The 16,730-nt window shown below is 40.9% G+C and overlaps 1 protein-coding gene across 1 annotated transcript; it reads right to left on the reverse strand.

Moving 5' to 3' along the window:
- Positions 1–6,886: 6,886 nt before the first annotated feature.
- On the reverse strand, positions 6,887–9,403 carry LOC120421362 (uncharacterized). The gene has a single exon (XM_039584550.1). The coding sequence runs from the start codon at positions 9,401–9,403 to the stop codon at positions 6,887–6,889; it is 2,517 nt and encodes an 838-aa protein (XP_039440484.1).
- Positions 9,404–16,730: the final 7,327 nt, after the last annotated feature.

Here is a 16,730-nt window from a genome sequence, read left to right on the forward strand (position 1 = left end):
CAAAATTGTCAAACTTACAGATTTAACCATTCAACAATATGATTGTAAAAAGAGTCAAAATTTGCTTTATTTTTTTTTTTGTAAACAGTAAATTCAGGGAATAAATAACCGATAGTTCCCATAATTTCGAAGATACTAAAATTTGCGTACCGAAAATCGTGGTGCAAAAAGCTTAGCTTGATGTGCACCGTTAAAAATAAGAATACAGTTCAGACACGATTATCCGAAGGCCTTGGAAAAAAAAATAAAAAATATAAATATTGAAATAAAAAGCCACAGTTTCAACATTTGCATGGAAAAAGTGTTTTAAAATGCATTTTACACTAGTTCAGTTGTTTTGCAATCATTAGTTTTCAAATAATGTAAAATTTGACGAAAACAAAAATTTCAGCGAAAAAAAATAATATACATCGAAAATTTTCAAAAATTCAAATGATTTTTAAATCAACCCAAACATGCTAAAAATGATTCTGAACGCAAGTGAATGGATCTGAAATTGATTTCAGTTGAATCCACTAAAATTTTCATTATAATTTTGAAGTTTTTTGAAAAAAAAAATTGTCCCCTGATTTTTGTTTGAATAAAAAAATAAAATAAAATTTGTACCAGCCTAAACTATTTTAAAATGATTTAGAATAATGAAATCCAAGATGGCGGGCAAAATGGCTGAAATGAAATATTAAAAAATGCATTTTTAAATTTAATAGGCAATCAACCACTCAACAGTGACTAAAATTAAGTCGCTGAACTCGAATTTGATGTTTAAAGTGAGAAAATAAAAAATACGAATTGTTTTTTTATCGTTCAAACCTTCTGATAGTCGAGACACGGACTGTTTACAATTTTACTGTAAAACATTTGGTGGAATTTCAAAAATCTGTTTTCAGTTGTATTTTGCTAAATGCTAAATCCTCAATTATTTCATTGTTATTCACTTAACTCATTTCACAGTGTACACTGTCATTTCGTGTTGTATCCAGTTTTGATCTGGCCGCCGCGCTGCAGGAACCACTACATATCCGACCAGAGGGGGTGCCATTTCACCTACACACGACGACGAGGAGCGTGCGCTTGTATTTGCGGCTGGAGGCGAACGAGGCCCGACTGCACAGGCAATTCCGCCATGGGCCTGGATGCGTTTGCAAGTGGGCTGATGTGGGAATTTGCTTGTGGATGTTATAGTTTGTTCTAAAGGGGGTTTGAAAGTTTTAAATTTATTTTTGAACAATTCATTTTATTAAATTAACGATTTATTTCTTCGTTTCAGGTGCTGGGAATGGAGGTCGAGTTAATCAGCCCACCAACTTGAAGCTCACCCGAGCTCGTTCTGTTTGCACGCTGAGCCCGAACAAAGCCCGAAGATGCCCGAAGTTCCTGCACACACCAGCGCACGAGTTCCGAACGAAGAAAGACTGGAGCGACGACAGTGGTGTAAAAAGTGAATTTTCGATATAGCCATGTCAGTATGAATGGAAATATGTGTGCATTGTGAGGTCTGAGATAGTTCGATAAAGTTACACAAATTATTCGTATATTTCTGGCCGTGGAGGCACTTTGGTGTAACATTTTCGGGGTATCGCTCCCGTTCCCGGAGTTGAGTCAGAGTCTGTTTTGCTGCGGGATCTTTGCGTAAAATGGAAGCCAGAACGATTGGGCAGCAGCGATTGTTTATTTGAGTGCTTTCTCGGAAAATTTCACTGTTGGTGGTAGCAAACAATTGACAGTTATATTGAAAAGGGGTACGGAGGAGCGCTGAATCGCGTGTATGTGTGTGGTGTTTTGAATTCTTGCAAAGTGACAGAGTGTGTGATACGGTGGATAGGTGCAATCTGCAGTGCAAGTATTAACGGGGAGATAGTGTTTTGCTACATCGAATGCCTTTGCAACACGTTGACCGACGTCCGACCAACTCGCTGTGAGAATGTAAAGTTCAATTGGTCTGCGCCGATAGCCACCTTGAAATAATTGATCGACGACAATATTGGCGCATGCAGCTCGGCACGAAAAACGTATCGAGAACATAATAATTAGATAATAACTAAGACTAGTGGATCGGTGGGGAATCGAGAGTGTACACACTAGTGAAGCAAGGAAAAAAAACAACAACTATTTGTGTATTGAGAAGAAATATTACCCTTAAACAGACGCTCGCACTCTCGCGCACACACTCTTTTTATTTGTGTAAGAGGCATCTATTTCTTTTATTAATGTAAACAAGTAAATGTTGAGACATATATCCGAGATCACAGTGTAAAGTGTTGTGGAAAGATTTACTAATATACGTGAAGAAGGGCAGCATCTTTGTGAGTGAAGCTACGGTGAGTGTGAATCGGAGAAATTGCTGTAACAACACGCAGAACATAGTCGATACCAGGTCGATATGTAAATGCATCTCCAGGATAGAATCGGCACACCAGTCACGGCTGCTGCTGATAGATCTGCAAGTTGAAGGTGATGAGCGAGTGCCATGCTGTGTATGCGTGTGTCGGCAGCTTACAAGAAATTAATGGTCGAACCTTGTTGTAGACAATCGTGAAGAGAAGGTACAACACAAACGTGCAAAAAACAATCGGCGGTGGATTTTGTTTGAAAATTGCGGAAAAGAACACTTAAACAAGCCAATTCAGCCCTATTATAAAGGCCAGCAGCATCGGCGTGTTTCACCAAAGAGCCGAAGATGAAAGTTAATAAAAGTGAAACTCGTATAATTAATGTTAAGCACATAAGTGAGCAAGTAAAATAAGCTGCGTTACAGTGCTTCTTTCAATCTGCTTCTGTCGTGTGATTGATATCTTTTGAATAGCTAGTAAAGTTTATTCGCCAAAACGAAAGGAAACCAACTCGCGTCTTAAACCCCGGGCCAGATCGATTTGCCTCATTAGTCAGACAAAAAGTAAAACAAAAACGGGCCATGGAAGTACTACCTCTCCGAGTGTGTTTCGGCGATGGTCCGAAATACTCGTGGACTGTCGATTGTAGGCGAAATGTTTATCATTAAACGCCGATTCGGCACAGTCCGCGCTGAATCACTTCAATAGCCGAGTTCCGAAAACTGTTCATTACCGCCGCGCATTGATTCAGCCAGCCAGTGAAGTGAATCGGAAGAGCCGAAATAGGAAAGACTAGAAATAAAAAGTAACACACCAAAAATAGTTTGAAATTCGTGTCAACTTCCCATCCACACGTCATGTTCGAGAGGAAAATTCCGAATCGTCGGTGTGCGAGTGATGTAATAATATATGCGGGCGTAAAGTAGTAAGAAAGGTTAGGCGAAAGAAAAAAAACGGTTCGTTGTTTTCAATGAGCAATCTGTTGTGTGAGCCACGGAGAAGTAATAGTTGATGAAGCGAAGAAATCTTGCAAAAAAAACGGCATAGCGAAGCTAAAGTAGCAACAAAAAAAGTTAGAGTCAGAGTTGTAGACAACAACCAGAAGAAACAAAATCACGACTTCACCACACCACACAGTTCAGTTCGCGAGAGTCTGAATGAAACTAGAGCGGCGCGGATGGATGAAACCGACAGAACGACGATGATCCATTTCGCAAGAAGCAATCATTTTTACAGCAGTCGACGGTACGAGTTGACCAGCGCCGTCGCCACCGCCAGTGACAGCAGAATGGATCACCCTAAAAGTAGTAGCACAATAACCGCCGCACCTACCAGTGGATTTTTCAAGTTCCTAGCCAGATTTTCGGGTGAGTTTCGGGCGAACCTGTTTACAATGCATGTCCTCAACATTTGGGTTTTTAGATTTTAGATAGATTCATTTCATTACCCACCCACAGCCACGAAATGAAACTTTTTTTTAAATATTTGTTTCTAATTATATTCATTTTATTTGTTTTAAACGTTTTAATTCTTATTCCTTAATTCATTAACTCTTAACATTGTTTGAATTTACTCGATATTTTTTTCTTAGATTAATTGATTGTATGCCAAATAATTTGACCAATACTAGTCAAAACATGTTCGTCAATCAGAGCTGTTTTCACCAAGAATTTTGTTACACATATTCTAGTATCTAGAATATGTAAAATAATTTACAATAACATTTGTGTATTTTTACAATCAGAAAGTTGTAGGATTGAATCCCTAAGCTTGACATTTTTTTTTAGAATAAGAAGACATCTTCCTTGGTTTCTGTGCACCCTCAATAACGAAATCAGCCAAGACTAAACAAATTTAAAGAACAAATTGACAGTTTTTATTTTTATTTTTCGCACGATTACTTATTCTATAATTAATCCGGATTTTAACCGATTTTGCTGTAATTTCAACGGTACAATTCTCAAAAAGTCAGTTTTAGTTGAACTAAAAAGTGAACCTTTAATTTATATAACAAATTTGTACTTTTCTGTCTTAATTTATTATTTTGTTCTACAAAATTTCTGAAATCTAACCGATTTCGATGAAATACACAATCTACATAAAACAGCTTTGGTAAGTAATGAAAAAAATTAAATAATTGGGATAGCCACTATTGTTGATTGATGACATTTTTACTTTAATAAATGAATAAGTTTTTGCAATCAATAAGCAATTGATGCTAACACTTTTAAAATACACAAAAATGTTCTGCAATGAATTTTGCCGACATTTGGAAACCCTATCAAAATCACCCCGGGCTAGCAATTTCACTCCAGTTAACAGTAATTAATGATGCTAAATCACTTCTAATAATTGAAAAATTCACAAGTTTTAAAAACAAAACAAAAAATTTTCATGTGCTTTACTAACTATAAAATTACACTCGTTAACGAGCTATCGTAGCTATTTCAAAACAATAACAAAAATCCTTTCTTTTCTTTTGTTAAGGTAAATACCATATTATTCCTTATTGAAGGCACTGAATTTTGGTTTTCTTTTCTGATTTACGAAATATTGATGATTTTGTTGTAATAAACCATCAACACTTTGTCATATCTCATCCAGTTTTGACCAAATATGTTTGATTAGGTTCCTAAAGCCCTATGTCAACTTTTATGTACAACGGTAAAAAAACGATTAAACACCTTTCTTGATCACTTTTTTTAATTTTAATGCAAAAAATAAATAAATTGCAACAACATTTTACGATGGTTCAACTATGGCCCCCTTCGAACGAGCTGTCAAGTTAGGATGCTTTCTGTCAAGAAAATGAAGTTGATTTTAAAAAATAAAAAAAAGCCATTTCAATTACTATGCAGTCTTACACACGATCATTGTGGACAGAAAAATAAGCTTCATCGTTGTGAACAACAGTATCACCAATTTAAGCTTAATTTTAGGACCCAATTAAAATGTTATTACTCATGTAAGCATTTATTTTTTATTTGCAAAAATAGCAAGCTGAGGAAAATGCATAGCAGTTTCTGTGGAAATCGTTTTTTACATTTAAAGAAAAAAATGCGTTTTTTGTATCTTAAAGACACGATATTTTGTTTTTAGTTGAGAAATACTAGCGCTGAACTGTTCATGAAAAGAATCATTGTTGCTCAATAAGATGATTGTACGTAAACCGCATGTTTGCCATTGAAATGCAGAGATTGAGAGTTCCAGCTGTTTCTTCCAACCCATAAGAACACCGCAAATAGGCCAAATCCCTTATCCAGCAGATTAAGCATTACACAGACGGACACTTATGCTTCCATCTCTAAGGACTTTCGACCCTAAATATTCCAATTACGTTGCACCAGGTGGAACCGAGTTGCAACAATTTCATCCGGTGCACGTGCGCGAACAGGCAAGCTATCAAGCACCTTGACCTGACCTGTTTTGTACGAGGAAAAAAAAGGATAATCGGCACCGGCAAACAAAGTGCAGAAATATTCTTGCTTTTTTTCGCCACTCTGCCTGCCCCAGCCCTCAGGAAATGATGTTTGTTTTCCATTATAGATGTAATAAAGCCCTTTCCGCTTTTGTCGTCGTCGTCGTCGATCAAAACCCGATTGAAAACGATGGTGAGGAAGAAAACCTTGAAGGGTCTCAAAAATCTTCTGCCAGAGGGTTCCACAGGAGGGCGAACCACATTGCTTGTGCCTTTCTTGCTCATACATATATGCATGAATGGAATACGTGTGTTACACACAGCTCGATCCACACATGCAGCGACCGTAAAGCGGGGTGACATTGACAGGGGTTAGAAGAATCAGTTTTGAAAAAATAGTGAGTACAGGTTCAATTGCCAGAAATCCTTGTTAAAATTTGTCAAGAATCTTCTGCGAAACACAATTTACATACGCTGAAAAAAGTAGATTCCAAAATCATGAATTATGTTCATTTGAGAACCACGAAGGAATTACAGTGAACTGTCTCTGTGTAGAATCCGTCGAAATAGGAAGGTTTATGGAGAAATCGGAGATCGACACTCTTACAGTTGCACCATACTCACGAATAATTTCCTACGCATTTCACTTATTCGTGAACAAAATTCATAATTTCGTGAATTGATTTTTTTTGTACACAAATTTGTTTACGGTTGCTTGTATTGAATTTTATTACGGTTGTTGAGGCCAAATTCCCCAACTGCGATTCTGCAGGTGGACTGTATGGATTGTTCTTACCGTCTTTCTTGAGGGTGTGATAAAAACAAATGGAATCTCACTTTTCTATCGCAAAACTTTGTATTTTCCCATCTATTTACACAAAACACAACCGCACTTGTTTTCGTCTCGATCGGGAGTGAAAATTTTCCCTTTCTCTCTCTCTCCTTCCTTTCTTGCGCGCGCTTCCTTGCGCGCCAAATCGCACCGCAACGACCGTTGCTCAGCTGTCAAAAACAGGCTGCGTTTGATCGCAGCAACCAGTGCGGCCGAATCGCTCGATTTTCACTTTTGCGTCAAATATTTTTCAGAGGCAGATGTCCATCGCCGACATTCTCCCCCGCGGCTGCAAACTCCGGCAACTCAGAAGAACCGAAGTCCTCCTGAAGTAGGTCGCTTTCTCCGGTTGGCAGAGTTGCCAACAGGCCTACGCGCACCAGCGCGCTCCTTCCTGGGTAGGTTGCAGTTCGCCGTCACAGCACCAGCGTAAGCCACGCCGTGCGGAAAGCTCACCGGACGTCCACCGACTCTTGGCAGGCCGTCGTCGTTGTCTCTCAGGGCACTTCTTTTGAGTTCAATCACTTTCTCTTCCTTACACCTCAACACTTGCTTCGAATTGAAGCAGCACCTTTTTACCGGTTCTTCATGCAGGAACGTCTTCTCTCCCAGCTGCTTCACTGCTGCTTCCTTGGAGCTGGTTCCGGACGGTTCCTTCTTCGCGATCTTGGTGGCAGTTGAGAACCGGTCTTTCACCGACTCTGCTTTCTGCACCAGACGTCGCGCTCCATGGAACGGGACACGTTCCGTTCTTTGCGTAGCGGCGTTCAGCACGTGGACGACTTGGCAACTCAACTGCGGAGACGAGTCGTACGAGCCGGTCACGATCCAGCCCAGATCGGTCTCTCGCAGTGTCACCGTGCCGTTTGCAAGCTTGAACTCTTCCGATCGCAACAAATCCCACACGTAATCTGATCCCATCACCAGATCGATTTCGTGCGGCTCGTTGAAGTGTGGATCTGCCAGCTGCAATCCCCGTGGGACGCGCCAGGCAGAGATGTCGATCTTCTCAGACGGGATCCGTCCCGTCGGTTTCTCGGTGACAAGGCACGAAATTTTGTCGCTGAAGTTAACGTACCTGGACGCAAAATTCAGGGTGACACCCTTTTTAACTTGCGTCTTTGCTGCGTTAGCTCCGATGACCGTAACGTTGCACTTCTCGAAGGGTAGGCCGAGTTTCCGCGCCATCGCCTCCGACAGAATGTGCGCTTGTGAGCCGGAATCCAGCAACGTGCGACACGGATGGAATCTACCGGATGCGTCCACAACGTTGATAACAGCAGTCTGCAGAAGTACTCTCCGGGACGACTTCTGTGCTCCGCTGCTGAAACAAGACGTTGTCTGTTGCTCGTCATCGGCGTCAGAGACAACAGGACTTGTTCCACTTGTCCAAGCCTCACCACGGGGGGTCGGTACTTGCGGAAGAGCCTCGACCGGCACGGAGAGAGCTGGGGTTTCTCCGGGATTGATCCGTGGGGGCTGCTGAGTCCGCTCATAATGCAGCAAACTGTTGTGCTTCTGGCCGCACTTGCAGGTACGCTCTGATGGACAGCTTTCCACTCGATGACCCTTGCGCAGGCAGTTGAAGCACATCCGCTCATCACGGATCTTGGCCCATCTCTCCGCGACACTCATGCCACGGAACGAGCCACATCTAAAGTTGGCGTGCGATCCACCACACAGCTCACATTCCACGTCGTTGGAAGTCATGGCTGCCGAGGCGATCCTCGTCGTTGGTTTCGATGACGTCTCTGGAAGAACCAGTTCGCCAGCAGACGTTGCGGTAGCGGCAGACTCACACCGTTCCAGTATGTCGCACCGCTTCTTCAGGAAGTCCATGGTCTCCTGATACTTAGGGAGCTGCTTTCGCTGAATGGAAGCCTCCCACAGCTCTCGCGTTTCTCCGTCCAGGGCAGAGGACAGAATGTGGATTACGATCAGCTCCGAGACACCAAGCAGTTCCTGCTTGTGGAACCGCAAGTTCTCCACGTGTCTGGCGCACTCCTCAATCAGGTTCCGCAGTTCTTTCGACGACTTCTTCGTCATCTGCTTCAGCTGCAGAATTCCGCTGATGTGGAGGTCAATAATCAGCCGTTGATTTTCGTAGCGCTCCTCAAGAGTCTCCCACGCAAGCTGGTAGTTGTTGTCCTTAATCGTTTGGGCATCGATGCTCCCTGAAGCCGCATCAACGAGTGACTTCTCCAGGTGGTACAGCTTTATGGCGTCCGAGTCTAACGATTTCTGCATCAGATCGGTGAAAATCGCTTTAAACTTGGGCCAGTTCTCGTACTGCCCGTCAAACGTCGGCAGGGGTACACTCAGTGGCTGCTGTTGAACGATGATCTGCTGGCCGGCTTGTCCAGCGCGGACAACCGCCTGGTTGCGTTCCAGTGGTGCCGTGAGCTCCCTGAGCTTCACCAACACCTCGTCGTACAGACGCTCGTACTCCAAATACCGAGCATCATTCTCGCTCGCCTGTTCCTCCGTCAGTTTGGAATCCAAAATCTTATTGTTCAGGTCGTCATACTCACCGTAGTACTTCTCGATGTTAGCCTTGTAGACCTCGAACTGCGCTGCCGATATCACTGGCTGGGCTAGGGCAGTCTTGATCCGGGTTAGCTTGCCCTTAACGTGCCCTCGCCGGTTCAGCAACGCTTTCACCTCTTCGTCCGCCATTTTCCGCTTTTTCTCCGCGTACCGTTGCTTCGGAGTGAGCAGAAGTTGTTCGACCACGGGCTTGCGATCTTCTGGTTCGGATTCCGAATCGGTTTTCAGCTCGACGTTTTCTCCCGGGACCACGAACCCAAAAAAACTACGCCACATCCGCCGATTTCACTTCACTTTTTCCTCTTCGTGTGCCAAGATGGCGACGCACGCTTCTTGTTGTCGCACACACACACACGCACTTTTCTCTGCTGCTCGAATGGCCAATGGGACCACCTTCTGCGCGCACTTCTTCTGCCGTGGCCAATGGGACCACTTTTCACTACCGGTGGCCAATGGGACCACTCCGGTTCACTTTTCACTGCCGGTGGCCAATGGGACCACTCACGGCTCACTTTCTGCTTCTGGCGGTCAATGGGACCACATCCGGAGCACTCCGCGTCGCTGGTTCTCCCACACGCGCGTCACTTCACGCTGTTCAAGGCCACGTGAAACGCCCTCCGGGAATGACGTCTTCCGGATCAGTTCTTCTTTTCTTGTCGTGCACTTCACTCCACGAGACACTCTCGACGTTCCAAACTTCCGCCGGTCTATTCGGGTCGAAAGGACCAAATGTTGAGGCCAAATTCCCCAACTGCGATTCTGCAGGTGGACTGTATGGATTGTTCTTACCGTCTTTCTTGAGGGTGTGATAAAAACAAATGGAATCTCACTTTTCTATCGCAAAACTTTGTATTTTCCCATCTATTTACACAAAACACAACCGCACTTGTTTTCGTCTCGATCGGGAGTGAAAATTTTCCCTTTCTCTCTCTCTCCTTCCTTTCTTGCGCGCGCTTCCTTGCGCGCCAAATCGCACCGCAACGACCGTTGCTCAGCTGTCAAAAACAGGCTGCGTTTGATCGCAGCAACCAGTGCGGCCGAATCGCTCGATTTTCACTTTTGCGTCAAATATTTTTCGGAGGCAGATGTCCATCGCCGACAACGGTCAAGTACTTATTATTCATAACTATTACATATTACATTTCAAATTAAACAATCAATTTCATACTTTCATTCACAATAAAACATAATGATCATCTACCAAGCGCCGGTTCACGGTATGTCAGCGCCCTCTCTCATTCAGGGGGTGTACACACCGAAAACTTTCTTGTTTTGCTCCTTTTCACTCCAGCGCCGGGGTCCTCGCACTAATTCTTAGAAAGGAAGAGAACACGAAAAATCATGACTGAAAAAAAAGTTCACATCTGTCGCGTCTAGGCTGCGTTTAATACACTCACAAAGACACACACACACACTTATAACAATATCAGGATGGTTCCTCGGCTCTCTTCCGAAAAAAAAAAAGAAAAAAGAAGTGTGTACAAGCATTTTGGCAATGCACCACATGCTGTCGAAGGAAAGCCTCTAAGACCCCGAGAAAGGAAACGGCATCGAATTCGGTGGATCGGCGATCGAATCGGCGGTGTGGTGGCGGTTTGGAAGTGGAAGTGGAAGTGCCCATCCAACAGCAAACGGCGATCACCACCCGGCTCAGCTACAATTCTACAGTAGGGTGGTGTGTGGTGGTGGTGCATTATGGAGGTATAGTTCTTGGTGGCAGTTCGAGATATCATCCGAACTCAGAGGGTGGAAATGGGATTGTGATCTTTCGAGTGTGTGAGTCGAATGCAACGGGTGTTTTTAATATTTTCAACAGATTGTTGAGATTTTGTGGACTTTGATTACAGTCCAGACTAAATGATTCAAAGTCTCGATAATCCGAAATTTCGATTATCTGAAGGAACTATATTTTCGCTTTTTTGACTTCAAATTCGAGTTCAGCGACCCAATTTTGATCAAATTTGAGTGGTTGATTGCCTGTTACATTACAAAATGTATTTTTTAATATTTAACCATCGCCATTTTGGCCGCCATCTTCGATTAGATGTTTTTCTAATCACTTTAACCCTCTACAACCCAACCCCGCTTCGATCTAAAATCGCCAAAAATCCATTTTCAACCAATTTTTGATCTTTAAAAAGTATTGGAAAGAAGCACTCTTAAAATTTTAGAAAATATTAGCGATGGAAATTTTACTTGTTTTATGTGACTATGCCAATGATTTTAAAAATGTCGGTTTTTAAGGGGTCAACTTTGGCTGTGTTTTTTACTAACATTTCCTATATTTTAAGTAAAAAGAAGTATGCAGTAATTTTTATAGTGTCCCAGACTATGCCTCAACGCATTTTTTTACAATATAAATGATAATGGTACCATTCTAGAGCAGAAAATGTGAAAAACAAGCAAAATATTGAAAAAGTGACTGTAAAAACACGAAAAAATCAGAAAGGCATAATGTGATGATAGGAGTTGGTAAAATAGGCCAAATACTATCAAAACCATAAATAAACTAAACAAGATAAATGCAAATTAAAATACTAAAAATAAAACAAGAAGCTTTTAGTAGAACAAAAGTTGCTCAAAATGACCTCCTAAACAAGGGAAAAATAAAAATTTCGAAAAAAAATTTTGGCCAGTAGAGCGTTAATGCACTTATATGGTAATATTTTAGCTCAAAAACCCAACACAAAACAAAACAAAGATTTTTTTTTTCGTTATTCGATTATCTAAAAAATTTTCCTACGACTTCAGATAATCTAGTCTGGACTGTAGCTGAATGTTCAAAGAAGATGTTTTGTTTTTCACTTTTTTCATTCTTGAAATTAATATCAATATTTATTGAAAACTAAGCAGTAACCAAAATCTTTGTATTGAGCAATTCCATGTCAAATAGGGAATCGGTTGTACCCGACCCTCTTCGATTTCATTGAAACTTTGTAGACATGTTATCCTAGGCATATATAAGCCATTTTTGTGCATATGGAGCCAGTTACACTCGATAATGCCATTTGAGAAGGGCGTAAGTGTTTTAAATATTTTTGTATTTTGTAATTTAAATATTGCTGTATCTCGAAGCCGTTGCATCGTATCAAAATGTGGTCAAAGACAAACTTGTAGGAAATTTGACGGGCTTTCCGAAAAAAATACACTGAAAGAAAAAAACACTCCACTTTTAAAGGATTTTTTGATTTTTAAGTTTAAAAGTCAAATTTGAAGGTGAGCCCAAGATTTTTTTTCGTTCAAAATTTTTGTGAAGATAGCCTAAGATGTTACAAAAAGACTCACGATAAATGCAGGATGGAGCAACTCACCTAAAAAAATACAAAAATCATTTACTGAAACTGTTTTTTTGAAAAGTGCTCTAAACGTCAAAATTTTCATTACCCGATCTCGAAAGTCAATTCTCCAGACAATTTTACATAAAAGTCTCCATATTGACCATTGTCCTAAGTCCAATCCTTGTGAAGTTACAGCGGTTTTAAAAATAACAATGTTGAAAAAATAGGTTTTTTGATGGTTTTTGGCAATTTCTATATGACAGACTTGATTTTTCAGTCTCGAAAATATTTTTACCGGAAAGCTCGCCCAATTTCCCATAAGTTTGTCTTTGACCACATTTCAATTGGATGGATGGGCTTACAGATATAAGTTAATTTACTATCCAGGTTACTATACTACACTGAAAAAAATATTATGTTTTCAGTTATGAGCAATGTAAAGGCTAATTATGTGACACTTACAAAAAATCATTTTCATCGATTCGAATTCTTTGTGAGGCTGTATCTCTGGAACTTATTGTCAGATTTTCAACGTCTCAGAGAGAAAATTGTAGGACATTTTCTCAGATTTTCAAAATTATTTTTTCAGGGGTGGCTTGAATTTCAGAGGTATAAAGTTTTGGTCTCCATGTCTTTAATTTTGCTAAAACTATAAATTTTAATTTTAAAATGTTGCTAATCGACTGTTACGGAATGGAACACCTGAACATTTAAAAGAGATGCATTTTTGGACTATACTTCAAAATAATAAGGAATAAGGCTTTTCAAGTTCCATTCTTGGTGCAACAATGTGTCTTTAAAACCCATTAAAAGCATCACATCAGCTATTCTAAACATGACCATGTAAGATCACTTCGCCATGCTCTTCCTCCGAAGCTGGAAGTAACAAGTTTGACAATTTATTCGCCATAGCGGCACTCTGTTTTTTTGTTCACCTCACCTCACACAAATCGGAAGTGGAACCCATCTCGGCCGGCACGTACGTAGTACATTCATTCAGCATTAGAGTCTGAAAGACAAAACGATGCTGTGGGAAATGTGCGGAAATCAACAAAACAAAAATCCCAAAATTGCAGAAAAGGCAAAAATAAAAAAAACACCATCCAATGCCACCAAAAATAGAATAGAGCAAAACGTGATGGCACACAACAGCAACAGCAACAGCAGAGTACAGACCTTCCGCAGAAATAAAACACTCTTTTTTGTTGTTGTTTGTGTGTTGCGCCCATCAGCAGTGGCCACACAGTCGGTCCCCGGGCGGCTTTTGGGTTGCGTTGTGGAGTTCACATGCATGCAAGTTTTGCCCACTTGGTGCGTCTCTATTTCCTTTTCGTCTCGCTCTCTAGGTCGCAACAGCTCTCTTCCTAGCTGGTTCCAAAAAATGACGAACGACATGACATGCAGAGCCCAGTGTCGGCGAAACTATGTATTTATTATCGATTATTAACAATGTCCATAGGATCACGTTCGAGAAAGACGTTTCAGGACGATTCCCACCGGCCAGGTCGGGTCAGGTCCGGGGCCTACCCTCCAGGTACAATTCTGACGGGCAATTTGCGCGACCGTTTGTGTGTTTTTATACCTTTCGGAAGATGACGATGACCTACCAGGAAGCCGGGACCCAGGTCGGCCCAGACAGAATAAATTAATCTCAATTTAGTTACTGCAGCAGGGGTGGGTTCTTGGGATTGGTCGTTCGTGTTGGTGAGACCGCACAAGGTGACATGCTAAAGATTTCCGATTGCACCCCAATTCGAGAGAGTTGCAGCGTCGTATGAGGTATCAAAACATTCGATATGTGCGGGTCCATTCTTTCGGGCCGCGACAGCTGACTAATCAGCGCCGGAAATCATGCGCCCAGACCACCACGGTGGAAGGATCCTCCCACAGGCGGACGGGTAATTATCGCTCGGTGGTTTGGCGGGGAGTCTTCAAACTCCAAGGCGAGGCCATATGTGGTGGAGGTGTGTGTGTACACACAGGCCATGACCGGACCCCGTCAGCTGCGAGCCGCCAGCGTGTAACTTATCCGCTCGGCAAAGAGATTAGCAGGTTTTTGCGCGCAATTAAAGCATTTCGAGATCCGTTTTGCAATGAGTCTGGAACAATTTTCCCTGCGCGCGATCATCGCTCCAACTACAACGTACTTGCAAATGAACGTGAAATTGCTTTGACCGAATTGAACTTTTTTTTCTTCTTCATTCTTTTGCCCGGGCTGCCCACTGCCCACTTCTAATGCTCGGTGGGCAAATTGTGTACACTCAGTTGCGTGAACTGAAAATTGAAAACCGAAATATGTAAAATATGTTTTTTCCTGAGCAAAAGCAAAGCAATCCACTTTAACGACCCCCGGGTCTTTTGTCGTCTCTGTTGAAAGTTTCTGCTCATTTCTCGTCCGAAGGTTATGTGTGGTGAGTCACTCAATACCTCTTTTACGTAAATGGACCGATGTTTTACTTCCCCATCCGATAGAAGGCCCGGAGGATAAGACTGGAATCGAACCCGCGCCCCATAGTAACTTAGGGATCGGCAGCCGAAGCCGCTACCCACCGCGCCACGAGGGCCAACACACTAGTTGTGGATGTTCCCTTAGAAAAACATTACAATCTAAAAATAACAATGCATCAATCAAAAGATGGTTTTCTACAAAGATAGAAATCCAGCAAGCAAATATGGTAACTATTTGTTGTCAAAGTAACTATAATCTTTTTTAAATCATCAATTTTTTTCAGAAGCCGAAAAAAATATATTGAAAATATTTATTAAACAAACTTTGTCTTGTTTCTTGACCTTTTTAGCTTGTTTGCTTATTCAGCCTCCTGTGATCAAAATTTGATATTACGCAACATTTCCCATACAATCTGCAGATTTTCCGGAATCGGTTCCAGAGTGGCCAAAGTTGTCACTTTTTGGTGTAAGAACCTTCCTTGGACTTATACGAACCCAACGCAACAAAGAGCACCTCGATCCGACGCTCCGTATTGAACTGATTCGCGTTCAAAAAAAACCGTCGAATTTTTTTATATACAGTATGTAAAAAAAGTATTTACACCCCTTGGGTACTTTGCACATTTTGTGATGGAACATGTAAACAATTTAAAGTTTGACAGAAACCTAGTACTACGTTTTGTTCAGAAACTCATGCCAAACATTTTGCTACAAAAAGCTCATGAAAAGATGATTTCTATAAAAGGTTATATAACAAATACTATTACAAAAATCAAAAAAGGTGCAAAAAAAGTTTGTACACCTTTCGAAAAATTAACATAAATAAAGTTTTTTATTGACAAATCACCATGAATCCAGTCTCCCAACTCCAAATAGGCATCCTTGACTGATTAAAAAAATAATTTGGATTGAATATAAAGTTTACTAACTACTTAGTATACAATTTTATTAAACTCTGGAAATTCTATATAAAACTTATCTAAACTTAATTTTGCAAACTTTTAATTTAACTAAATGTCAATAAATTACCATAGAATTGCTAAATAAACATTTTTGAGTGGGTATAACACCGTTTTGGGGGTATTTGTATCGATAGAATAGATTTTTCGTTGGAATTTCGTACCAACCCGGAATTACGTCGTCGGAAAATCCGCCGGCATCCGAACCGGTCTACGATTCACAAGTCGACCTATGTGGAATCGGAAAGGGCATAAAATTTCCGATCTTTTGATACCCAAACATCTATGTTTTCTTTAAAAACCCCGTTTTTAAATACCTAGGTAAAAACGTTGTTATGGTTTTGTTTGAGCAACCTGCCAAAAATGTATGGAATTTCGTAATTTTTGTTCTCGTGGATCAAACTTACTTTTTGCACAGGTATTTAAAAACGTGGGTTTTATAGAAAACCTACATGTATGGGTATCAAAAGATCGGAAATTTTATGCCCTTTCCGATGCCACATAGGTTGACTTGTAAATCGTGGACCGGTTTGGATGCCGGCGGATACCCCCAAAACGGTGTTATACCCACTCAAAAATGTTTATTTAGCAATTCTATGGTAATATATTGACATTTAGTTAAATTAAAAGTTTGCAAAATTAAGTTTAGATAAGTTTTATATAGAATTTCCAGAGTTTAATAAAATTGTATACTAAGTAGTTAGTAAACTTTATATTCAATCCAAATTATTTTTTTAATCAGTCAAGGATGCCTATTTGGAGTTGGGAGACTGGATTCATGGTGATTTGTCAATAAAAAACTTTATTTATGTTAATTTTTCGGAAGGTGTACAAACTTTTTTTGCACCTTTTTTGATTTTTGTAATAGTATTTGTTATATAATTTTTTCAAGAAATCATCTTTTCATGAGTTTTTTAT

This window comes from Culex pipiens, chromosome 2 (genome assembly GCF_016801865.2).
Source record: "Culex pipiens pallens isolate TS chromosome 2, TS_CPP_V2, whole genome shotgun sequence".
NCBI lineage: Eukaryota > Metazoa > Arthropoda > Insecta > Diptera > Culicidae > Culex > Culex pipiens.

What these genes read in the sequence shown, in the direction of transcription:
- LOC120421362 (XM_039584550.1), bottom strand. Translation starts at nt 9,403, where the DNA reads ATGTGGCGTAGTTTTTTTGGGTTCGTGGTCCCGGGAGAAAACGTCGAG.